At 37.3% G+C, this 24,827-nt stretch overlaps 3 protein-coding genes, 2 long non-coding RNA genes and 1 pseudogene across 10 annotated transcripts; 2 read left to right on the forward strand and 4 right to left on the reverse strand.

The window, feature by feature from the left end:
- Positions 1-2,326: 2,326 nt before the first annotated feature.
- On the reverse strand, positions 2,327-5,065 carry LOC126589112 (uncharacterized). Of its 2 annotated transcripts, XM_050254316.1 has the most exons (5): positions 4,796-5,065; positions 4,571-4,685; positions 3,591-4,219; positions 2,723-3,502; positions 2,327-2,614 (listed from the first exon to the last, which is right to left on the reverse strand). In XM_050254316.1, exons 3-5 carry the CDS (start codon positions 4,191-4,193, stop codon positions 2,492-2,494), a joined length of 1,506 nt encoding a protein of 501 aa, XP_050110273.1. In that variant the 5' UTR covers positions 4,194-4,219; positions 4,571-4,685; positions 4,796-5,065; the 3' UTR covers positions 2,327-2,491. The 2 variants fall into 2 exon arrangements, with proteins under 2 accessions (XP_050110273.1, XP_050110274.1); XM_050254317.1 differs by lacking the exon at positions 4,796-5,065 and having other exon boundaries at positions 4,430-4,575.
- An 863-nt stretch (positions 5,066-5,928) lies between these two features.
- LOC126589122 (uncharacterized) lies at positions 5,929-24,757 on the reverse strand. Of its 5 annotated transcripts, XM_050254342.1 has the most exons (5): positions 8,472-8,645; positions 8,185-8,392; positions 7,141-7,840; positions 6,349-7,056; positions 5,929-6,176 (listed from the first exon to the last, which is right to left on the reverse strand). In XM_050254342.1, exons 3-5 carry the CDS (start codon positions 7,750-7,752, stop codon positions 6,096-6,098), a joined length of 1,401 nt encoding a protein of 466 aa, XP_050110299.1. In that variant the 5' UTR covers positions 7,753-7,840; positions 8,185-8,392; positions 8,472-8,645; the 3' UTR covers positions 5,929-6,095. The 5 variants fall into 5 exon arrangements, with proteins under 5 accessions (XP_050110299.1, XP_050110301.1, XP_050110302.1 ...); XM_050254344.1 differs by lacking the exons at positions 8,185-8,392; positions 8,472-8,645 and adding an exon at positions 24,612-24,757; XM_050254345.1 differs by lacking the exon at positions 8,185-8,392 and having other exon boundaries at positions 8,472-8,646.
- LOC126589178 (uncharacterized) lies at positions 11,004-13,508 on the forward strand. Its single transcript, XR_007611740.1, has 3 exons — positions 11,004-11,315; positions 11,442-12,002; positions 13,324-13,508. It is a non-coding gene; the product is annotated as an uncharacterized LOC126589178 (long non-coding RNA).
- Positions 15,787-16,803, reverse strand: LOC126589139 (uncharacterized). The gene is made up of 2 exons (XM_050254368.1): positions 16,146-16,803; positions 15,787-16,037 (listed from the first exon to the last, which is right to left on the reverse strand). The coding sequence occupies exons 1-2, from the start codon at positions 16,716-16,718 to the stop codon at positions 15,933-15,935; spliced, it is 678 nt and encodes a 225-aa protein (XP_050110325.1). The 5' UTR covers positions 16,719-16,803; the 3' UTR covers positions 15,787-15,932.
- On the forward strand, positions 16,654-20,139 carry LOC126589179 (uncharacterized). Its single transcript, XR_007611741.1, has 3 exons — positions 16,654-16,792; positions 19,814-19,945; positions 19,993-20,139. It is a non-coding gene; the product is annotated as an uncharacterized LOC126589179 (long non-coding RNA).
- LOC126589113 (uncharacterized) lies at positions 18,754-20,840 on the reverse strand (annotated as a pseudogene).
- Positions 24,758-24,827: the final 70 nt, after the last annotated feature.

A 24,827-nucleotide genomic window follows, 5' to 3' on the forward strand; every position in this document is an offset into this window, starting at 1 on the left:
CCATCATACATTAGATAACAAAGCTTGAACTTTTGGAAAGAAGTTAGGGTCACTTGAGTGGGGGGTGCATATAAAGGGTCACCATCTTTAGCATTGTGACTTAGCTAGGAAGAAATTTACAGTTTCATCACCTGCAGGTTCATTACTTAGCTAGGAAGAAATTTACAGTTTCATCGTACCTGCAGGTTCGAAGCTCTAAAATTAAGTATAGCATTATGAATTTAACTCCAGCTAATCTGGTGTTACCATAATCTCCAAAAGAGACATCAAGGGCAACCTAATGAGTTTGCTCAAACCAGTTCAATTTGGTTAAATTGCGTAGAGAGGTTGACGCATTTGATAGCTAACTGTGATTACAACTGATAAGGTGTACTGAAAGATGAAAAATACGAGAAATTTTTCCAAGTACCTGGAGTTCCCAGCGAATAGAACCATAACACCTGGCTATTTCAGTTTTAAAGTTAAAAAAAATTGCCACGTAGTCATTTAAGTGAAGTTTTGTTAAATAACCCGAATTTTTGGTCCACTAAAAAATTTCTCCGAGTAGAGAAGGAAAAGCAAAAAACCTGCGTTAATTAGATGCAGAAAGTTAATGACGAACAATTGTTCATTAAATCATTAGAAATTAAACCCATGAGTAATATCCCTAATTAATAGTAATAGTATAACAGCAGTCAAGCATTGATATTCATAGCACTGACTAAGAAAATATTTCTTCATCCTTATTGATCATGTTCATGTCGCCAAACACTAGAGAATCAATAAATAAAGACTTTGTTTTTATATTCAAAAGGATTCTTAAAATTAGCATAATTCCTTATTTTGGTTCTTGAGATTTAAAATTTATAGAAGTGGTCCCTGAAATTATTTATCATCAATCATTTTGGTCATTCTATGAAAAATTTCTATTAAATTAGGGGGTGGTTGATTTGACAAAAATACCCTCAATTTAACGGAGATTTTCACAGAATGATCAAAATAATTGACAATGGACAATCTCGTGACCACTTCTATCGATTTTAAATTTCAGGGATCAAAGTGCGTAGCTACAACAATCTCAGAAACCATTTTGGCTAAAAAGCCATAAATATATGTTGGTTAGTATTATTTTTTATTAATTTACAAACACACAAAAAACATTTTTGTGCGTTTTGATTTATTAGAGCATCTCTAAAAGAGATGTCAAAATGTCCAAATAAGCACTAACAGCTGAAAAAGGCAGCAATAATGTTTTCCAACCGAAAAGACAAATCCGATGTAACATGACATGAATTACGAGCCTTCGCCATCACTGTCAAAATTGATAGCAGCTTCAAAGTTTTTTTTTAATTGATTATTAAATGCCTTTTATTAATTTTATTATTCTTTTTGGTTTTTAAACATTCATTATTGTTTTAAAACAAAAGTCTGATTTGCAAATAAGATTCTACTAGATTGAAGTTATTGTCATTTTTTTTAACTACATACGAAGGTAATCCTTCAGCACTAATTCAAACACACAATTTAAGGTTAATTTTCATGCTAACAGTATAAAATATTGTGCCAAAAATACATAAGGTCTCAGAAAGTCCACAAAAAATCTCGCTCCTTAACATTTATCTATGAAGTTATCTGAATCACGTTGGACGACGAAACATCAAGAAAACCCAATAAATGCAACCTTCGATGTAAATGCATGATGCAGCACCATGCTGATTAAATGCAACACTATTAACTCAACCATTTCACATAAGCATCAAATGCTTCGAAATTTTAATTCGCTTGGCATCAAATAAGTGGAGAAATTTTTTATTGAGACGGAATTATGTAAGTGATGAGAGACATTATTTTTTAAGTTATTAACTTTTTAACATACATATTTCACTATTTATACAATGATACGTGATGTACCACCCCGTGTTCTAATCAAACTGAAAAATTTCTCAAATAAATTGGGCTAAGTGAGTACTTCATCAGACCCCGCTTGACCACTCACCTCATTCCAATTGGTTTTGAGGTGAAATTTCAACTTAGAGCACGTAAGTTATATTACATGTATGGAGCAAGAGGGAACTTCTTCGAAAAGGGCAACTGGTTGATATCTGTTAGGCATCAAGTTGTTCGTTCTTAGCTTATCGTTCGTGCGCAATAAAGTTGTATGTATTGTGGGTTAACTTGTACATTTTGTTTAACAGGGGATTGTTAAAAATTGGCACATAAATTTCTGCAAAATTGTAGATTACATCCTGGCTGTCTAAATTTTGTTTCAATTATCAAGACGCTTATTGATTTCTTCCTAATATGAGTTGAATTCCGTATGTATCACATCACATCATGGTTCTACACATTTTCCAGGAAAAGTTCTTTTGTACAAATTTTCGTGACAGGCTAGATTATCTTCGGCAAACCCACACACTTAAGTAGATTGCAGATCGATCACATATGTAACAAGTATTCTCACACAAAAATACACATTAGAGTTTGAGTTTGTATCATGTTTATAATCATGCTTTCAACTTTGTTCTTGCTTTGGCCTTTTGTTCTGCTTTGGCCTTTTGTTCTGCTTTGGCTCCCTAATGAAGACGTTGGTTAGCGCAGAGTCACAAACAAAAGAAGCCACCAAAAGACGCAAAGCCTGTAAGAAGAAACATAAACAAGAGTCATCAACAATTTAAAGAATATATTGTCTGTGAAAATAAATAGCGTCAAGATTTCATCGACAATTATAATATATAATTGATACCTCCTCTTTTCCCACATGCACGATTTTCACTTCAATGTCAGTCGAAGGCACCTTCAATTCATTCAGGAGAGACAGGCCAAAGATTAGAGATATAGGTCTTATGATCAAATCGTCAGTTACTGTGAACATCGCCGGTTCTAAAAATCCTTGGCCTTGAACTCCTTTTTCTTGATCTTGGTAGGATTTGGGACCCATGACTTTCATTGACTTGATAGAACTTTCAACATCACTTGTTCCGAAAACACTTCCTCCAAAAGACGAAAACCCAGCTGAAATACGAGAAGCGAGAAGAGTTTTATCAGTAGACAGCAAGCCACGGTTACTTGCATAATAAAATGTGGCCTCCTCAGTTCCTAAGAGATGGTTGTCATGGCAAACACCGGGGGCAAGCTTGGGGCTGAGTAGTATTTCTTTGTGGTAGTTTGACTTCATGTAGCGATTGTCAAGATCTTGGACACTCTTGAACAACTGACTAATGCATCCTTTTAATGAGCAATCACGCATTTTGTTTACGATGAAACCCAGTGGAATAGTTAGGAAACCGAGGAGTAAATTCACAAAATCCTCCCCGACTTCTGCATAACAAACCATCTTCTTAGATTTGCTCACTATAAGCTTGACAGAAATGTTTCCGTTTGGATTCGTTGTGCCTTCTACAATTTCAGGTTCAAAATCTATTACTTGATTTTCATTGCTCAAATTCCGTATTGGTTTATTCTTCAGCAGAGCTTCTGTCAGCGGGGACTTCGACACTAATGAGCACACAAGCAAGTTCAAAACCTAAAAGCAGAAGACAGGTTAGAAAAACCACTGATCGATAAAGTTGTTAAAAAATAAAAACAAAGGCGCACATCAATACTTCAGTTACCTCATCAGATCCGACGTTGAAAGTCACCTCCTCAGTAGTATTACCATTCATGACTCCAAGCTCTGAAAATATAGAAAGGCTTTCCGCAGTAAAAGGAGGCATCAATTGTAAATCATCACTAATTATAAGTCTGGCTGGTCCTTTCACAAAGATGCCTCTGTCTTGAAACGCTGAAAGTTCTCTCTCTCCATACATCATTCCTCCACAACAATCACAGCTAAGAACATCGCTGCTATAAGTTATACATTCACTTCTTTGGCAGATAAAGTACTGTGTGGGTTGACCACGGTCAATCTTCAGTTTGAGGTTCTTGCAATGAACTTCGGCCCCATTCGGGGGACATAACAACATGTCTCTACATGCTTTAGACCAGAAATGCTTTACATCCATATTCTCAACACTCGCATACAAATTTTTCATACAACCTATTTCTAAAGGTACTGATTGATTAGGTGCCAGCCTGATAATTGTTCCCATGGGGATTGTCAAGAAACTCAAGACAACATCAATAAAATCATTTTCTGACTCTATGAACATAATTCGGTTGCGCTCCTTGTCCACCAAGCCTTTCAAGCTAATGGTGTTCGCCGATGTATTAGCCATGGATTGCAGCAGAAAATAATTTCAGCCTTGAAATTCACAAACCCATCAGAAAAACATAACTCATAAAATCCAAAATATAATTCACAAAGTAACATGAAAAACAAAAACAGGATATGCTTGACCGTTAAACTAGACTATTAACTAAATCAAGCAGATTACTCATATCAGGCCAAACAGCTCAACATTACGCGTGCATTTCAAAAGACAGAGACACAGATCAAACTCAGGTTTTATACCTTTCAAAAATTATGGATCTGCGATTTCTAGTGTCCTTGCTCTTCAGATCCAAAATGAACATGCATGAATTTTTATATGGATTTTTCGAACTGCTGATCTTACTGAACAGGAACGAAAAAGGGGAGCTCAGTGGGTTATACCTTTAAATGACGGATCTAGAACGTAGACAACTCCGTGGTGGTTTCCTTTCCTTGAGATGCGATTTGGGTCTGTGCCAGTGCTTCCATCGTCGTTTTTTTTACATGTCTCAGGTCCCTACAAAAGAAACCACACAAGCATGAGGAGTTAAAGATTTTTTCTTGTATGGTATATTTCAATCGATGAACCTGAGTGCATTAATCGGCAAGGGAGGGTGAGAAGTTTACCTCTGAATGCATCGGCACCAAGATCGGTGCTGCTACCCTTCTGGTGATGCACTAAATCCATGGCTGCGAGGTCTGATGGGTTGATGATGGAAGATTAAGGTTTGGTTTGCAGAAACGGAGGTTAGGGTTTGAGAAAATGTGAAGAGAGGAGCTGCGGTTTTAGGGTTTGCTTGGAAGAAGGGAGAGAGAAATGAGGGAGGTGAGGCTCTGGGCTCGAGGTGAAGACTTGAAAGAGGGAGAGCTCTCAAACGGCTAGAATTTGAAAAGTTAGAAAACTGAGCTGCTCAATGAGTTTATATATTCTTTTTCTAGGGTTTCCACCAGATTGGTTTTGCACGTGTGGCGTGTGAGAGGCTCAGCGCCCCTGTCAAGTTTCCCACAGGTCACGAGTTCGGCTCCAGCACACAGCACATCTATTTTTAGATTAATATCTATAGTTTATTTCGTATAAGTAATTTTTAAAAGGGGTGGTTAACAAATTTTTGAAACTGGAATTTGAAGACCAATCCCAAACTAAAATGTTTCAGTATTTCAGCCAAAATTTAAGTATTCCCAATTTTAGGAATTCTCGAAATATTTTCGGTATTTCGGATGGTTTGGTATTCCCAAATTTCATACAAATTGAAATAGCAATCATTCATATATACTAAGTTAAATTAACATGCAACCAAAATAAAATAAGTAACAAACCCAAAAGCAAAAAAAAAAGTTACAAACCTAGTATGTTCTAAAACTAATACAATTTTTTTGATTTGGTGTTAAAGAAATAGACACATTTATGAGAGGTTCGTACCAGCAGATGTGGCGATAAAAGGCTATGATTATATACTACCTATAGACCACACCAATTATATTGCTACTATTAGTTAGTTTTTATTATTATTTCAAGTCACAATTTCAATTTCTTTGTTTCAATAATAAATTAAGAATTAGTTTTAAATATAATTTGTTTTTAATAATCCCTGGAGCATTTATACTACAATTACCTTATACTCTTACAAGTATTTTTAGGTGTTTTTATCCACACTTTGTGCATGTACCAAAAATCCTATCAACCATAACACTGCGACCGCTACGTGGTGTTTTCATTCCATTCCACCGACATTACAACATATGTTTTATTTAGGATACTATTTTCAAAATATAAAATTATTGTCCACTCATGTTGTAATAAAATGAAATTAGTACATTCGAACTTGCCCACACACGCAAACACCAATCCCAAATTTGCATAATCATGAAAACATTACAGTCCTGTTTGAAATTAGTACATTCTTCATCTTAAATAGCCAAGCTCTGGTTATGCTTGATATGGCTTGCTAATGAAGGCATTAGTTAGGGCAGAGTCACTAGCAAAAGAAGCCACCAGAAGACTCAAAGCCTGCAAACAAATAAGGAATATTTCAGGAGTCATCAGCAACTATTTAATTCGCTTCCAAAATTCATTAAAACCAAGTCTTTGCCTAATGCCCTCAAGTGCTTAAAAGATCCTGCAAGTTAATACTAAGGATTTTATTCGTATAGGCAATCGAAAATTATAAACGAGTACTCACCTCCTTCTTGCCCATAAGAACAACTCTATTTTCAGTGTCAGTGAAAGGTACATTCAGTTTGTCAAGAACAGACAGCTCAAAGATTGTAGATATCGGTCTTATGACCAGATTGTCAGTTACTGTGAAAGATGCCGGTCCTTTTAAAAATCCTCTAGCACTGGAGTCGTTATCTGTGGGTTCGATTTTACATGACTCCAATGGCGTATTAGAAGGAATAAGGGAACTATCGGTAGTTAGCCTGCCGTCGAGATAATAATATGAGGCTACCTCAATCCCTAAAAGACTGTTGTAGGAAAAATCAGGAGCAAGCTTCGGATTGACTAGCATTTCCTTGTGATGATTTGACTTCAAATACTGTGCATCCAGATTTTGGACGCTCCGGTGCAACTGATCAATGCATCCCTTCAGAGACCCATCCTGTATCTGCTTTGCTACGAACCCAAGGGGCAGAGTTAGGAAACTGAAAAGAAAATTAACAAAATCCTCCCCGGCTTCTGCGTAGCAAACAATGTTCTTAGATTTGCTAATTATCAGTTTAATAGAAATTTTGTCTTCTTCCGTCAGCACTGTCTCCCCTACTGTTTGAGGATCAATGTGTATGGCTTGATAATTATTTTCGCTGCTCAGTTTGGCCACGGATTTAGGCTTCAGTAGAGTTTCGCTCAATGGTATCTTTGATACTATGGAGCTTATAAGTATATTTATAACCTGGGAAAGAAATCACGTCAGAAATCACCACTGCAATTTTAACGAAAAGTTAATTAAGGCATGCGTAAATCAACAATTAAGTACCTTATCAACTCCAATATTCAAATTCAACTCCTCGGTAGTATTCCTATTGGTGACTCCAAGATTGGTAAATAAAGAAACGATTGATTCGCTAGAAGGGGAGATCAGTTGTAAATCATCGGTAATCAGAAGCCTGGCTGACTCTGTTACAAATGCGCTTGCAACATCCACAGAAAATGTAATCTCACGATCCATGGAATGTTGGCACCATGGATTAGAGATACCTCGGTAATAACTGAAGAACCTTCTTGGGGCATCGATCATACAAAGAGTATAAGGGCATACAAAGTACCGTGTTGGCTTGGCTTTGTGATCAATTTGCAATACAAGGTTCTTGCAATGAGGTTCAGCCGCGTTGTGGGGAAGCAACAACATTTCTCTACATGCATCTGAACGCAACTTACGTACGTCAATATCCTTCACACTTGAATATAAATTGTTCATGCATCCTATCTCCATTGGTGCTGAATGCTCACGACCAAGCTTGAGTATTGTTCCTAAGGGGATTGTTAAGAAACTTACAAGAACATCAACAAAAGCACTCTCGGACTCTATGAAGATAACTTTGTTGCTCCCCTTATCCACCAATGCCTCCGAGTTTATCTTATTCCCCATAGTCGGACTAGCTATGAATTGTTAAGAGGTTGCCTTTTTTACCCTTCTCTGCAGAATTTCAGCAAGTAAAGTGGCACACTATTTCCGGCTGAACATGAAAGGAGCAAGTGAGAAATCAAAATTTGCAGTATTAAGTTTCATAAGTAGGCAGATGTTACGCGGATAACAAACATGATTCATATCTGAAAACCCGAATGCAGCATTTAATAGTGAATATATTCCACCTTCTACAACTGATGAGTGATCAGATGGAATGTATAACAAAAATAATACGATCTCTAGAAGCAGTTATGGCAGAAACAGTATAACAATGAACAATTAAATTACAGGTCAGTATTAACATTATACATATCAAGCAGATTGAACAAGTCCAGACGGATCAACATTGCAAGTACAATTAAAATTCAAAAACATGGAATTCAAATATCAAACCTTTTTGTGTAAAACTGCGAAGCTGAAGTAATGGGTGAAGGTAATCAGAAGACAGAGACTTATAAAGCAGGCTCAGCTTAAAGTAATACACAAGTGCGAGACGATTGCAAGGGCATGCATATGTTATGGCCCAGGATTTTAGCATTTGCTTTTGAAAAGCTAATGAGGTGTTAATCACATCTCTAAAGAAGATATCGAAGACAAAAACCTGTACGGAAGTTTTATAGTGACAAAGTTAAGGTTCCACCATAAAACTAATTGGGAATATGGAGAGTAGCTCAACTTACATATAAGCTCATGCAAGGTCATTCCTCCAATCAATGTGGGATTCATTTTCAACAGAAACAGAAGAAGCATCACCATCATGCATTAGATAACCAAGCTTTAGCTTTTGATAAGGAGTTAGGGTCACTTGAGTGGGGGTGCATATAAAGGGCCACCATCTTTAGCATTATGACTTAGCTGGGAAGAAATTTACGGTTTCATAACCTGCAGATTCATTACTTAGCTACGAAGAACTTTACGGTTTCATCACCTGCAGATTCATTACTTAGCTTGGAAGAACTTTATGGTTTCATCGTACCTGGAAGTTCAAAGCTCTGAAATTAAGTATAGCATTATGACCTTTAACTCCAGCTAATCGGGTGTTAACAGAATCTCCAAAGGAGACATCAAAGGCAACCTAATGAGTTTGCTCAAACCAGTTCAATTTGGTTAGATTGGGTAGAGAGGTTGATGCATTTGATAGCTAACTGTGACTACAACTGATAAGGTCTACTGAATTAAGAAAAATACGATTAGAGAAGAAAAAGAAGAAACCTGCATTAATTAGATACAGAAAGTTAATGACGAACAAATGATCATTAAATCTTTAGAATACAAAGAAAGTTCAACCGCTTCTAGAAAATTAGAAATTAAACCCATTAGTAATATCCCTAATTAAGCTACTAGCTAGTAATAGTATACTAGCAGCCAAGAATTGATATCCCTAGCGCTGACATAAGAAAATATTTCTTCATCCTCATGCATCATGTTCATGTCGCCAAGCAATAGAGGATCGATAAATATTGACTTTTTTTTAATATCCAAAATGGTTCCTGAAGTTGGCATAACTCCTCATTTTAGTTCCTGAGATTTAAAATCAATGAAAATGGTCCGTAAGATTGTCCAACGTCAATCATTTTGGTCATTCTGTAAAAAAATCTCCATTAAATATTTGACAAAAATACCCTCAATTTAATAAAAAAAATTCACAGAAATACCAAAATGATTGACGGTGAACAATCTCATCAACCACTTCTATTGATTTTAAATCTCAGGAACCAAAGTGAAAAGTTACAACAATTTTAGAGATCATTTTGGCTAAAAAGCCACAAACATATGTTGGTATTAGTATTATTTTTTATCAATTTACAAACACACGAAAAGCATTTTAATTTGGGCCTTTTGATTTATTAGAGCATCTTCAAAAGTAATGTCTAAATGTCTAAATAAACACTAACAGTTGAAAAAGGAAGCAATACTATTTTTCAACCGAAAAGCTAAATCTAATGTGCCATGATATAGATTGTGAGCCTTCACCCTTGTTATCAAAATTGACAGCAGCTTAAATTTTTTTAATTGATTATTAAATGCCTTTTATTAATTTTATTATTATTATTATTTTAACAAACGATATTATCTACACTAAAGAGTTCTACTAGATTGAAGTTATTGTCATGTTTTTTAACTACATATGAAGGTAATTCTTCAGCACAAATTCAAACACACAATTTAACGTTAATTCTCATGCCAATAGTATAAAATATTGTGCCAAAAACATAAGGTGGCAAGAGAAACACAAATGGTACACCACGTGGTATTATATAAGTGGTGGAAAATTTTATTTTTTATGTTATTAATTTTTTAACACAAGAATCACCACATATATAGAGACACGTGATGTACCATCTCGTATTCTGAACACATTCAAAAATCCCTCGAGGTGGCAAAAAGTCCATAAAAAGTCTCATTTTAAAATAGTCTCCTTAACATTTCTCCGTGCATTATCTGAATCACAAAGACGAAACATCAAGAAAACCAAATAAATGCATCAATCTTCGATGTAAATGCATGATGCAGCACAATGCTGATTAAATGCAACACTATACTCAACCATTTTACATAAGCATCAAATGCTTCGAAATTTTAATTCGCTTGACATCAAATAAGTGAGGCTAAGTGAGTACTCCATTAACCACGAGTTTGTGGCATAGTGGTAAATGACGGATTAAGAGACTTTCTTAAAACTAAAAATTGGAGGTCTTGGGTTCGAAACCCACTGATGGTGTGCAAGCCAGACTTGTAACCAGGAGGACACTACAAGAAAAGTGAGCTTTGGGTACAAAACAAAGGGCACAATTGAGAATTTTGTGTCAGTTTGACAACCAAAAAGCTTAAACAGTTCCCATTCCATAAAGGGCACCATCTATTGTGCCCAATGTTAAAAAAAATGACACAAAACAGTAATGAGCACGGAAACCGTGCCGAATAGGATCAGATGACAACTTTTTCATTGAAGATGGGCAAAAAAAGCATTTTGTGTCTATAAAATATGTTTGTCAGCAACGCTGTATTTCCAGCCAGCCTTGCATGTGTCAGATTTGGAATTTTTTTATTAATTTGCAAAAACACGACAAAGATTATTGTGCCCTCTAGTTTAATATATTTAAATAAAAAGTAAATTTTGTGTCCTTTACATATTTACTTTTGGGATTTTTATGGGGCAAGCAAGGAAACCAAAGAAGGTTTGGATAGGATAAGTTAAAATATGTAAACTTAAAAAATATGAAAAATCTCCCTTCCCTTCACAAACGTCCAACTCCCCTCTCTCCCCTCATTTCCCCCCACCTCTCTTCCTCCTTCGTCCTCTCTCTCTCTCTCCCCCCTCTTTCACGCAAGCCGTCCACCGGTCACCAATGACCGTCAAATTAAACCTCCAGAATCCTCTTCACGTCCTCTTTCCAACCCCCAAGTTAGTTTCTACAAATTCGTTGCCGAATTTCGTCAATTTCAGATCTAAGAAGCGGTGGCCGCGGATTTTCCGACAAATTTTCGGCCAAACCTGCCGGAATCGGACCTCGACCCAAGAGGTAAAAATGATCCTCTCCTTGTAGGTTGTCCTACACTATAAGTTGTTTTCCAAAATAAAAACTTTTAGTTTTGGGATAGATTCTAGATTTCGAATTTTAAATCCATTTTCTGTATGCATGTCAAAGATTGGGACGAGGAAGTGAATCAAGTTTGTTTCCAACTTGGGCCGAGAAGAATTGGACCCGCCCACGTATGGATTTTTTTTGTATGCATGTCAAAGATTGGATTTTCTTTTTGCTTAAATTCATCCTAGTGTTACAAGTAGCTTCTGGAAGTTTATGGAAGAGCTTATGAAAAGATTCACATCCGTTTTACTCGTTTAAACTTGAAGTAGTTAATTGTCTTATTTTTCGTTTGGGGCGCTTGGTTCCACTTTGTTGTCCTAGAATGTATGACGGTAGTTGATGAATGTGCTGTGCATGTGGGTAACCTGTAAATTCCAAGTGTTCATATATAGTACAAAAATATTCTATTTGCCATCAAGCTAAGAATGCCCCTCATAATAACTTATAAGTATATATTTGTGTCTGATTTGTGGTTCTCATAAAATTATACGAAATTTACAATATTGTATGTTTACATGCAATTTCTCTATGTGCATGAACACTTATGTGGAGGGGGTGGGTCGGGTTTGGGAAGATCGGTGGATGTAGAGCCTGAATCGGAAATCACGTTGGTAAAATCAGGTAATCTTTTTCTAAGATTTTTCAATTTTAATGTGTTTTGGTTTCTAGGTAGTACTTTGTTTTAGTATTTCTTGTTTCGAATTCATGATCGCTGACTGGTGTTTATGTGATAATTAAATTATGTAAATCTTCATTTCTTGACTGTTTTTAACTGGGTTTCTTTGGGGGAAGTTTCAATTTGACTATAGAAGATATTCCCTAATTTTTTTGCTCAGATCTGACTCTGATTTAGGTAATTTACATTAGGTTTCTTTTGGGGAAGTTTCAATTTGCCTATAGGATAACGTCATTATCATTGAATGTGGAAATTTGTCAATGTCTTACAGTTAATTGTGATGCCCATGACGAGATGTGCATTTTTTTTCCATTACACTTATGTGTTTTGTCAATTAAACTCCAGACCAACTACTACTTATCACCTAAGTTCCTAAAATTCGTGTTTGTTATATGTTGTAGGAAATGACCTATTTTGAGATATTTTTTTGCATCTCTCTTTTATTCTACATTCGAAAGAGGTAGAGTCGCATTATTGGGACTGTGGATTGCTTTTTTCATGTGTTAATCTGTGTGAAGATTGATTGCCATGCATGAAGAAATTAAAAATGTTACTAAAGTGTCTGGCAAAAGTCATTATGTTTCAATCACGGACGAGTGCATGTATACATAGCAGAATTACACCAATTAATATGTGGGAGGAAGGATATATAGCATCTGATCTGGTAAAGAAAAGGAATCATGATTTAAAAATTTGGAAGCCATTACATACTCATTCTTGCTGCTCTGTGTAAATGATGTCACCTTCATTTTCAATAGCTTCTTGGTAGTCTAAATTTATAGTTCATTTTTTCAGCGATATCCAATGTGATAATGTATTTTACTGCTTGATATATTTCTTACTCGTGGTCATTTTTTAGAGGCTGTCAGAGCAAGGGATGTCAATACTGTGTTTTTTGTGGTGGTTGAAGGTTGTTTGGCGTCCGATGAATTCAAATGGTATTATGAATTATTGGTTTCATTATCTGTATGAATCAGTTTGTAGAACTAAATCATAAAAGCTTGTTTTTGCCCTACCCATAGTTTAATTGCCTGAACTACAAGATATTGATATTTTGGTGGATTGATTGGATGGTATCTTTAGAAGATATACAAATGCTTTTATCAATCTCTGCAAGGAGAAATGGCTTGAGGGGTTTGCTGGTTTGCATTATAGTTATACTATGTCTTCTTGGAATTGTATATAAGATGCACTTTTTTCTTTAATTATTCTTACTAAAGACTAAAGAGTACCGGCTTTTGTTTGTGTGTTTGTCTTTGTTACCAGAGATTTGGAAGTACCACCAAGCTGGCCTTCCTATTTGGACGTTCCACGCTTTGAAGATTTAAGTATCACCGACAAGCTAGCCTTCCTATTTTGGACTTATTTTGTTTTGAATTCGACTATATCTGTTATGGCTTCTGATGAGATGCAAGGCTTGTTGGGGAGATTAAAGTTTTTCATTTCGTCAATTTTTTTTAATATTTAATTTATGTTGGCACAATTACAATATGAAGTGCCAACGTGTCTGGAAAAGGTTGTCTGACAAGGTGTCAGAAACAAGGCACAGATAGTGGTCTATTTGTGCCTGCCTCTTTGAGCACAAATCATCATACTGTGCACTTTCTGAAATGGTGACGCCCATAGAGGGCACATACCCAAAAATAGTAGCTGCATTGTTGCTATTGGTCTATGGGCACAATTGTTGGTGCTTTTTGACCTCAAAGAGCACAGATAAATTATTGTGTGCAGTGCTCATTTTTTTTGTAGTGGGAGACTGAAATGCCTCTGTGAATCTTCCCAGTTCCCAGAAAGGATGAATAACCGTGGCTTGCCACCAGTTGTCTCCCTTAAAAAAAAAGTGAGTACTCCATCAGACCCGCTTAACCACTCGCCTCATTCCATGTATTAGGCGTCAAGTTGTCCGTTCTTGGCTTATTGTTCGTGCGCAATACACATAGTTTTGGCCCGTCAAATTCTCTAATGAGGATTACGAAAAAAATAAAAAAGTTATATGTATTGTGGGTTAACTTGTGCATTTTGTTTAACAGGGGATTGTTTAAAATTGGCACATAAATTTCTGTAAAGTTGTAAATTCGGTTGGACAAAAAATTCGCTGAGATTAATTGGTAGGGAAACACAAGTTTCACTAGTAACTGAACCCATGGCACAAAAGTTACACTAACACGCTTATAAAACTTACATAAAGATCCTATATCACAGTGTATCCAAACAGTCTCTCTATTGGAGTCGCTAAGAAATGAAGCCATTAAAATCCGTACAGCCTGCGATAAATGACATTATTAACACAAGAGACATCAACAATTGAAATGGAACACTTATGCAATTGACGGCACCGGCGACATAGATGCAAAATCAATTATATTAGTCTAGTTTAGTCTATTCTAAGTCAGTCTAACTTAGTTCTTGAAGATAACTAGTTCGAAATAATCCGATACAACAAACGCACTATGTTCAAATAAAAAAGAATCATACATCAAATGCAGCAATAAACTCGGGGGACTGGTTTTGAAAATATGATCACATTTTATAAAGAATTTGGAAAGTATAGCATTTCTACAAATATTTGTTCCATTTGAAGCAAATTCAAACACAAAGTACGGCCGAAGAAATGGAGAGATTTTTTCATGTACCCGGAACACGAGTTGATACACCATTTGTCATATTATAAGTGGGAGCTAAGTTTTTTATTTTCAAATGTCCCTCAACTTGTATTATGACACGTGAAGTGCCGATCCGTGTTCTCAATGCACAAGCCTATAGGCGCTGACAATATTTTTCGTTAGACTCCACCAAGGAATAATGTTGTATGCAACCGTGTAACATCCCACATCGTCCAGCACGAGGCCTTTTGAGAACTCATTGGCTTCGAGTTCCGTAGGAACTCCGAAGTTAAGCGAGTTCGCGTGAAAGCAATCCTATGATGGGTGACCCACTAGGAAGTTCTCGTGTAAGTTTCTAGAAACAAAATTGTGAGGGCGTGATCGGGGCCCAAAGCAGAAAATATCGTGCTACGATGGAGTCGAACCCGGGATGTGGTGGGGGACGGGGCCGAGATGTGATAATTTGGTATCAGAGCCAATCCCTGGCCGAAAATGTGCCGACAAGGACGTCGGACCCCTAAGGGGGTGGATTGTAACATCTCACATCGCCCAGGGGAATGGATCATGTAAGCCTTATATGTATATTCTCATCTCTACCTAGCACGAGGCCTTTTGGGAGCTCACTGGCTTCGGGTTCCATCGGAACTCCAAAGTGAAGCAAGTTCGCGCAAGAGCAATCCTAGGATGGGTGACCCACTGGAAAGTTCTTGTCTGAGTTCCCAGAAACAAAATCGTGAGGTCGTGGTTAGGTCCCAAAGCGGACAATATCGTGCTCTGACAAAGTCAAACCCGGGATGTGATGAGGGCCCAGGTCGGGATGTGACAAACCGAATTTCAATAGTTAAGCTAAACAAGATCTGACTTCTCCGAGGAAGTTGATCAATTGTTGTCGATTACATCCTGGCTGGACAGATTTTGTTTCCAGTATCAAGACGCTTATTGATTTCTTCCTAATATGAGTTGAATTCCGTATGTATCACATCACATCATATCATGGTTGTCCACATTTTCCAGGAAAAGTTTTTTGTAAAGTTTTCGTGACAGGCTAGATTATCTTCTGCAAACCCACACACTTACGTAGATTGCAGATCGATCATATTCGTAGCATGTATGAAATTCAAACAAATTCTCAACCCCAGAACTTATATTAGTATGCCGGCAACATGCTATGCAGATCATATAGCAAAGACGTACAAACGAGAATGCGAACAAGTATTCTGACACAAAAATACTATTAGAGTTCGAGTTTGTAACATATTTATAATCAGGCTTTCAACTTTGTTCTTGCTTTGGCCTTTTGTTCTGCTTTGGCTCCCTAATGAAGACGTTGGTTAGCGCAGAGTCACAAACAAAAGAAGCCACCAAAAGACGCAAAGCCTGGAAGAAGAAACATAAACAAGAGTCATCAACAATTTAAAGAATATATTGTCCGTGAAAATAAATCGCGTAAAGATTTCATCGACAATTATAATTTATAATTGATACCTCCTCTTTTCCCACATGCACGATTTTCTCTTCAATGTCAGTCGAAGGCACCTTCAATTCATTCAGGAGAGACAGGCCAAAGATTAGAGATATAGGTCTTATGATCAAATCGTAAGATACTGTGAACATCGCCGGTCCTAAAAATCCTTGGCCTTCAACTCCTTTTTCTTGATCTTGGTAGGATTTGGGACCCATGACTTCCATTGACTTGACAGAACTTTCAGCAGCACTTATAGGTATCCTATAATAATCAGCTAAAATACGAGAAACGAGAAGAGTTTTGTCAGTAGACAGCCTGTCATATGTACTTGAGTAATAAAATGTGGCCTCCTCAGTTCCTAAGAGATGGTTGTCATAGCAACAACCGGGGGCAAGCTTGAGACTGAGTAGTATTTCTTTGTGGTTGTTCGATATGTAGCGATTGTCAAGATCTTGGAGACTCTTGAACAACTGACTAACGCATCCTTTTAATGAGCAATCACGCATTTTGTTTACAATGAAACCCAGTGGAATAGTTAAGAAACTGAGGAGTAAACTCACAAAATCCTCCCCTACTTCTGCATAACAAACCATCTTCTTGGATTCGCTCACTATAAGCTTGACAGAAATGTTTCCGTTTTGATTCGTTGTGCCTTTTACAATTTCAGGTTCAAAATCTATTACTTGATTTTCATTGCTCCTACACGCAGGCACTGGAATGGTGTTTTTCATCTACCTCAAGGGTACTACAGATTTGGGCTTGTTCTATACCCACGAATCTTTGAGTGTTGTCGCCCCCCTATGGCTCTCAGATTGATTCTCGCCTTGTTGGTTACGTAAATGCTGGATATCTGTCTGACCCACATAGAGCACGTTCTCAAACGGGTTAAGTCTTTACCGTTGGAGACACCGCTATATCTTGGAGGTCTACCAAGCAAACACTAGTTGCGACTTCGTCTAATCATGCTGAGATTCTCTCCCTGCATGAAGCATCACGTGAGTGCTTTTGGCTGAGAGAAGTTATGGGACATATTCGAAGCACTAGTGGTCTTACATAAGTCGTTGACCTTCCTACGACGATCTTTGAAGATAATGCAGCATGTATCGAGTAGTTGAAAAAGGGATACATCAAGGGAGACAACACCAAGCACATATCGCCGAAGTTCTTTTACTCACACCAGCAGCAGCATCATCAGAACATTGAAGTCAAGCAAATTTGTTCCAGGACAACTTGGCCAATCTCTTGACCAAGTCATTGCCCAAGTCTACATTTCAGAAGCTCGTCTAAGGAATCGATATGCGTAAATTATCTGAGTTGAATCGCTTGTAGTTCTCTTATTTAGAAGTTATGTCTACCTCAGGGGGAGTATCTAGAAGCATACTCACATGATCTTAATATACTCATTTCCCTACGATTAGGAGCATTTTTCCCACGGGGTTTTTGCTACCTAACTAGGTTTTAACGAGGCACCCATCCTGGGATGATCATACTCCGTTGAGTTCACTACCTTCGTCCAATTTGACGTTCATTTTTAGACATTATGCATACTTCTGACTTTTCTCCTTAGTCTATGTGTTTTCCCCATGCCTTGGGTTTTACCATAGCAAGGTTTTGTGAGTTTTACTACAAATGCATACTTCACTTAAATTTGAGACTCGCGATCACCCGTTGTGCCGATGACTTCATCAACTATTCTACCTTATCTGCTGAAGATCTGATGTAATGGTTTGTTGAGTATTTACACACTCAAGGGGGAGTGTTGCAGTCATATTTATAATAAGAATGTGATTGTGTAAATCTTAGGGAATTTGGGAAAGTATCTTATATTCCTATTAGGGTTAGATTACCTATTAAATGTTGTAATCCTAAAGGGAAAGGTTTTTATCTATCATACTGCTATAAATAAAGGCACAATTGGGTGAATTAAACACATCTCACAATTAAGTCACTTAAGCCGGTCCCAAGGTCTGTCGATTTTAGGCCGGCCTGTGGACTGGCTTGGGCTGGGTGCCAGTCGATTCCACGGGCTGGAGTGGATTGGCTAAGTCTCAGCCTGTTTTTTCCATTGGGTGCCGGCTTATCCCACCCCCGGTGGACTTGCTCTTATGTAAGTGATGAGAGACATTATTTTTTAAGTTATTAACTTTTTAACATACATATCTCATTATTTATACAATGACACGTGATGTACCACCCTGTATTCCGATCAAATTGAAAAATCTCTCAAATAAATTAGGCTAAGTGAGTACTCCATCAGACCTCGCTTGACCACTAACCTCATTCCAATTGGTTTTGAGGTGAAACTTCAACTTAGAGCACGTAAGTTATATTACATGTATGGAGCAAGAGGGAACTTCTTCGAAAAGGGGCAATTGGTTGATATCTGTTAGGCATCAAGTTGTTCGTTCTTAGCTTATCGTTCGTGCGCAATAAAGTTGTATGTATTGTGGGTTAACTTGTACATTTTGTTTAACAGGGGATTGTTAAAAATTGGCACATAAATTTCTGCAAAATTGTAGATTACATCCTGGCTGTCTAAATTTTGTTTCAATTATCAAGACGCTTATTGATTTCTTCCTAATATGAGTTGAATTCCGTATGTATCACATCACATCATGGTTCTACACATTTTCCAGGAAAAGTTCTTTTGTACAAATTTTCGTGACAGGCTAGATTATCTTCGGCAAACCCACACACTTAAGTAGATTGCAGATCGATCACATATGTAACAAGTATTCTCACACAAAAATACACATTAGAGTTTGAGTTTGTATCATGTTTATAATCATGCTTTCAACTTTGTTCTTGCTTTGGCCTTTTGTTCTGCTTTGGCCTTTTGTTCTGCTTTGGCTCCCTAATGAAGACGTTGGTTAGCGCAGAGTCACAAACAAAAGAAGCCACCAAAAGACGCAAAGCCTGTAAGAAGAAAAATAAACAAGAGTCATCAACAATTTAAAGAATATATTGTCTGTGAAAATAAATCGCGTCAAGATTTCATCGACAATTATAATATATAATTGATACCTCCTCTTCTCCCACATGCACGATTTTCACTTCAATGTCAGTCGAAGGCACCTTCAATTCATTCAGGAGAGACAGGCCAAAGATTAGAGATATAGGTCTTATGATCAAATCGTCAGTTACTGTGAACATCGCCGGTTCTAAAAATCCTTGGCCTTGAACTCCTTTTTCTTGATCTTGGTAGGATTTGGGACCCATGACTTTCATTGACTTGATAGAACTTTCAACATCACTTGTTCCGAAAACACTTCCTCCAAAAGACGAAAACCCAGCTGAAATACGAGAAGCGAGAAGAGTTTTATCAGTAGACAGCAAGCCACGGTTACTTGCATAATAAAATGTGGCCTCCTCAGTTCCTAAGAGATGGTTGTCATGGCAAACACCGGGGGCAAGCTTGGGGCTGAGTAGTATTTCTTTGTGGTAGTTTGACTTCATGTAGCGATTGTCAAGATCTTGGACACTCTTGAACAACTGACTAATGCATCCTTTTAATGAGCAATCACGCATTTTGTTTACAATGAAACCCAGTGGAATAGTTAGGAAACCGAGGAGTAAATTCACAAAATCCTCCCCGACTTCTGCATAACAAACCATCTTCTTAGATTTGCTCACTAAAGCTTGACAGAAATGTTTCCGTTTGGATTCGTTGTGCCTTCTACAATTTCAGGTTCAAAATCTATTACTTGATTTTCATTGCTCAAATTCCGTATTGGTTTATTCTTCAGCAGAGCTTCTGTCAGCGGGGACTTTGACACTAATGAGCACACAAGCAAGTTCAAAACCTAAAAGCAGAAGACAGGTTAGAAAAACCACTGATCGATAAAGTTGTTAAAAAATAAAAACAAGGGCGCACGTCAATACTTCAGTTACCTCATCAGATCCGACGTTGAAAGTCACCTCCTCAGTAGTATTACCATTCATGACTCCAAGCTCTGAAAATATAGAAAGGCTTTCCGCAGTAAAAGGAGGCATCAATTGTAAATCATCACTAATAATCAGTCTGGCTAGTCCTTTCACAAAGATGTCTCCGTCTTGAATTGCTGAAAGTTCTCTCTTTATATCTATCCTTCTTCCACAACGTTCACAGCTTAAACCATCACTATAACTTAACATACATCCACCTCCTGAGCAGGTAAAGTACCGTGTGGGTTCACCACGGTCAATCTTCAGTTTGAGGTTCTTGCAATGAACTTCGGCCCCATTCGGGGGACATAACAACATGTCTCTACATGCTTTATTCCGGAAATGCTTTACATCCGTATTCTTAACACTTGCATACAAATTTTTCATACAACCTATTTCTAAAGGTACTGATTGATTAGGTGCCAGCCTGATAATTGTTCCCATGGGGATTGTCAAGAAACTCAAGACAACATCAATAAAATCATTTTCTGACTCTATGAACATAATTCGGTTGCGCTCCTTGTCCACCAAGCCTTTCAAGCTAATGGTGTTCGCCGATGTATCAGCCATGGATTGCAGCAGAAAATAATTTCAGCCTTGAAATTCACAAACCCATCAGAAAAACATAACTCATAAAATCCAAAATATAATTCACAAAGTAACATGAAAAACAAAAACAGGATATGCTTGACCGTTAAACTAGACTATTAACTAAATCAAGCAGATTACTCATATCAGGCCAAACAGCTCAACATTACGCGTGCATTTCAAAAGACAGAGACACAGATCAAACTCAGGTTTTATACCTTTCAAAAATTATGGATCTGCGATTTCCAGTGTCCTTGCTCTTCAGATCCAAAATGAACATGCATGAATTTTTACATGGATTTTTCGAACTGCTGATCTTACTGAACAGGAACGAAAAAGGGGAGCTCAGTGGGTTATACCTTTAAATGACGGATCTAGAACGTAGACAACTCCGTGGTGGTTTCCTTTCCTTGAGATGCGATTTGGGTCTGTGCCAGTGCTTCCATCGTCGTTTTTTTTACATGTCTCAGGTCCCTGCAAAAGAAACAACACAAGCATGAGGAGTTAAAGATTTTTTCTTGTATGGTATATTTCAATCGGTGAACCTGAGTGCATTAATCGGCAAGGGAGGGTGAGAAGTTTACCTCTGAATGCATCGGCACCAAGATCGGTGCTGCTACCCTTCTGGTGATGCACTAAATCCATGGCTGCGAGGTCTGATGGGTTGATGATGGAAGATTAAGGTTTGGTTTGCAGAAACGGAGATTAGGGTTTGAGAAAATGTGAAGAGAGGAGCTGCGGTTTTAGGGTTTGCTTGGAAGAAGGGAGAGAGAAATGAGGGAGGTGAGGCTCTGGGCTCGAGGTGAAGACTTGAAAGAGGGAGAGCTCTCAAACGGCTAGAATTTGAAAAGTTAGAAAACTGAGCTGCTAAATGAGTTTATATATTCTTTTTCTAGGGTTTCTACCAGATTGGTTTTGCACGTGTGGCGTGTGAGAGGCTCAGCGCCCCTGTCAAGTTTCCCACAGGTCACGAGTTCGGCTCCAGCACACAGCACATCTATTTTTAGATTAATATCTATAGTTTATTTCGTCTTAAGTAATTTTTAATAGGGGTGGTTAACAAATTTTTGAAACTGGAATTTGAAGACCAATCCCAAACTAAAATGTTTCAGTATTTCAGCCAAAATTTAAGTATTCCCAATTTTAGGAATTCTCGAAATATTTTCGGTATTTCGGATGGTTTGGTATTCCCAAATTTCATACAAATTGAAATAGCAATCATTCATATATACTAAGTTAAATTAACATGCAACCAAAATAAAATAAGTAACAAACCCAAAAGCAAAAAAAAAAGTTACAAACCTAGTATGTTCTAAAACTAATACAATTTTTTTGATTTGGTGTTGAAGAAATAGACACATTTATGAGAGGTTCGTACCAGCAGATGTGGCGATAAAAGGCTATGATTATATACTACCTATAGACCACACCAATTATATTGCTACTATTAGTTAGTTTTTATTATTATTTCAAGTCACAATTTCAATTTCTTTGTTTCAATAATAAATTAAGAATTAGTTTTAAATATAATTTGTTTTTAATAATCCCTGGAGCATTTATACTACAATTACCTTATACTCTTACAAGTATTTTTAGGTGTTTTTATCCACACTTTGTGCATGTACCAAAAATCCTATCAACCATAACACTGCGACCGCTACGTGGTGTTTTCATTCCATTCCACCGACATTACAACATATGTTTTATTTAGGATACTATTTTCAAAATATAAAATTATTGTCCACTCATGTTGTAATAAAATGAAATTAGTACATTCGAACTTGCCCACACACGCAAACACCAATCCCAAATTTGCATAATCATGAAAACATTACAGTCCTGTTTGAAATTAGTACATTCTTCATCTTAAATAGCCAAGCTCTGGTTATGCTTGATATGGCTTGCTAATGAAGGCATTAGTTAGGGCAGAGTCACTAGCAAAAGAAGCCACCAGAAGACTCAAAGCCTGCAAACAAATAAGGAATATTTCAGGAGTCATCAGCAACTATTTAATTAGCTTCCAAAATTCATTAAAACCAAGTCTTTGCCTAATGCCCTCAAGTGCTTAAAAGATCCTGCAAGTAATACTAAGGATTTTATTCGTATAGGCAATCGAAAATTATAAACGAGTACTCACCTCTTTCTTGCCCATAAGAACAACTCTATTTTCAGTGTCGGTGAAAGGTACATTCAGTTTGTCAAGAACAGACAGCTCAAAGATTGTAGATATCGGTCTTATGACCAGATTGTCAGCTACTGTGAAAGACGCCGGTCCTTTCAAAAATCCTCTAGCACTGGAGTTGTTATCTGTGGGTTCGATTTTACATGACTCCAATGGCGTATTAGAAGGGATAAGGGAACTATCGGTAGTTAGCTTGCCGTCGAGATAATAATATGAGGCTTCCTCAATTCCCAAAAGACTCTTGTAGCAAAAACCAGGAACAAGCTTCGGATTCAGTAGCATTTCCTTGTGATGATTTGACTTCAAGTATTGTTCATCGAGATCTTGGATGCTCCGGTATAACTGATCAATGCATCCCTTCAGAGACCCATCCTGTATCTGCTTTGCTACAAACCCAAGTGGCAGAGTTAGGAAACTGAAAAGTAAATTAACAAAATCCTCCCCGGCTTCTGCGTAGCAAACAATGTTCTTGGATTTGCTAATTATCAGCTTGATAGAAATGTTGTCTTCTTCCGTCAGCACTGTCTCCCCTACTGTTTGAGGATCAATGTGTATGGCTTGATAATTATTTTCATTGCTCCGTTTGGCCACGCGTTTATGCTTCAGTAGAGTTTCGGTCAATGGTGTCTTTGATACTAAGGAGCTTATAAGCAAATTCATAACCTGGGAAAGAAATCACGTCAGAAATCACCACTGCAATTTTAACGAAAAGCTAATTAAGGCATGCATAAATCAACAATTGAGTACCTCATCAACTCCAATATTCATATTCAACTCCTCGGTAGTAGTCCTATTGGTGACTCCAAGATTTGTAAATAAAGAATCGATTGATTTGCTAAAAGGGGAGATCAGTTGTAAATCATCGGTAATCAGAAGCCTGGCTGACTCTGTTACAAATGCGCTTGCAACATCCACAGAAAATGTAATCTCACGATCCATGGAATGTTGGCACCATGGATTAGAGATACCTCGGTAATAACTGAAGAACCTTCTTGTGGCATCCATCATACAAAGAGTATAAGGGCATACAAAGTACCGTGTTGGCTTGGCTTTGTGATCAATTTGCAATACAAGGTTCTTGCAATGATGTTCAGCCGCGTTGTGGGGAAGCAACAACATTTCTCTACATGCATCTGAACGCAACTTACTTACGTCAATTTCCTTCACACTTGAATACAAATTGTTCATGCATCCTATATCCACTGGTGCTGAATGCTCACGACCAAGCTTGAGTATTGTTCCTAAGGGGATTGTCAAGAAACTTACAAGAACATCAACAAAAGCACTCTCGGACTCTATGAAGATAACTTTGTTGCTCCCCTTATCCACCAATGCCTTCGAGTTTATCTTATTCCCCATAGTCGGACTAGCTATGAATTGTTAAGAGGTTGCCTTTTTTACCCTTCTCTGCAGAATTTCAGTAACTAAAGTGGCACACTATTTCCTGCTGAACATGAAAGAAGCAAGTGAGAAATCAAAATTTGCAGTATTAAGTTTCATAAGTAGGCAGATGTTATGCGGATAACAAACATGATTCATATCTGAAAACCCGAATGCAGCATTTAATAGTGAATATATTCCACCTCCTACAACTGATGAGTGATCAGATGGAATGTATAACAAAAATAATACGATCTCTAGAAGCAGTTATGGCAGAGACACTATAACAATGAACAATTCAAATCCAAGTCAGTATTAACATAATACATATCAAGCAGATTGAACCAGTCCAGACAGATCAACATTGCAAGTACAATTAAAATTTAAAAACATGAAATTCAAATATCTTTACCTTTTTGTGTAAAACTGCGAAGCTGAAGTAATGCGGGAAGGTAATGAGAAGACGAAGACTTAATGGGTGAAGGTAATGAGAAGACGAAGACTTATAAAACAGGCTCAACTTAAAGTCATACACAAATGGGAGACGGTTGCAAGGAGGTGCATATGTTATGGCCCAGCATTTTGGCTTTTGCTTTTGAAAAGCTAATGAGGTGTTAATAGCATCTCT

Source organism: Malus sylvestris, chromosome 11 (genome assembly GCF_916048215.2).
Source record: "Malus sylvestris chromosome 11, drMalSylv7.2, whole genome shotgun sequence".
Taxonomy (NCBI): domain Eukaryota; kingdom Viridiplantae; phylum Streptophyta; class Magnoliopsida; order Rosales; family Rosaceae; genus Malus; species Malus sylvestris.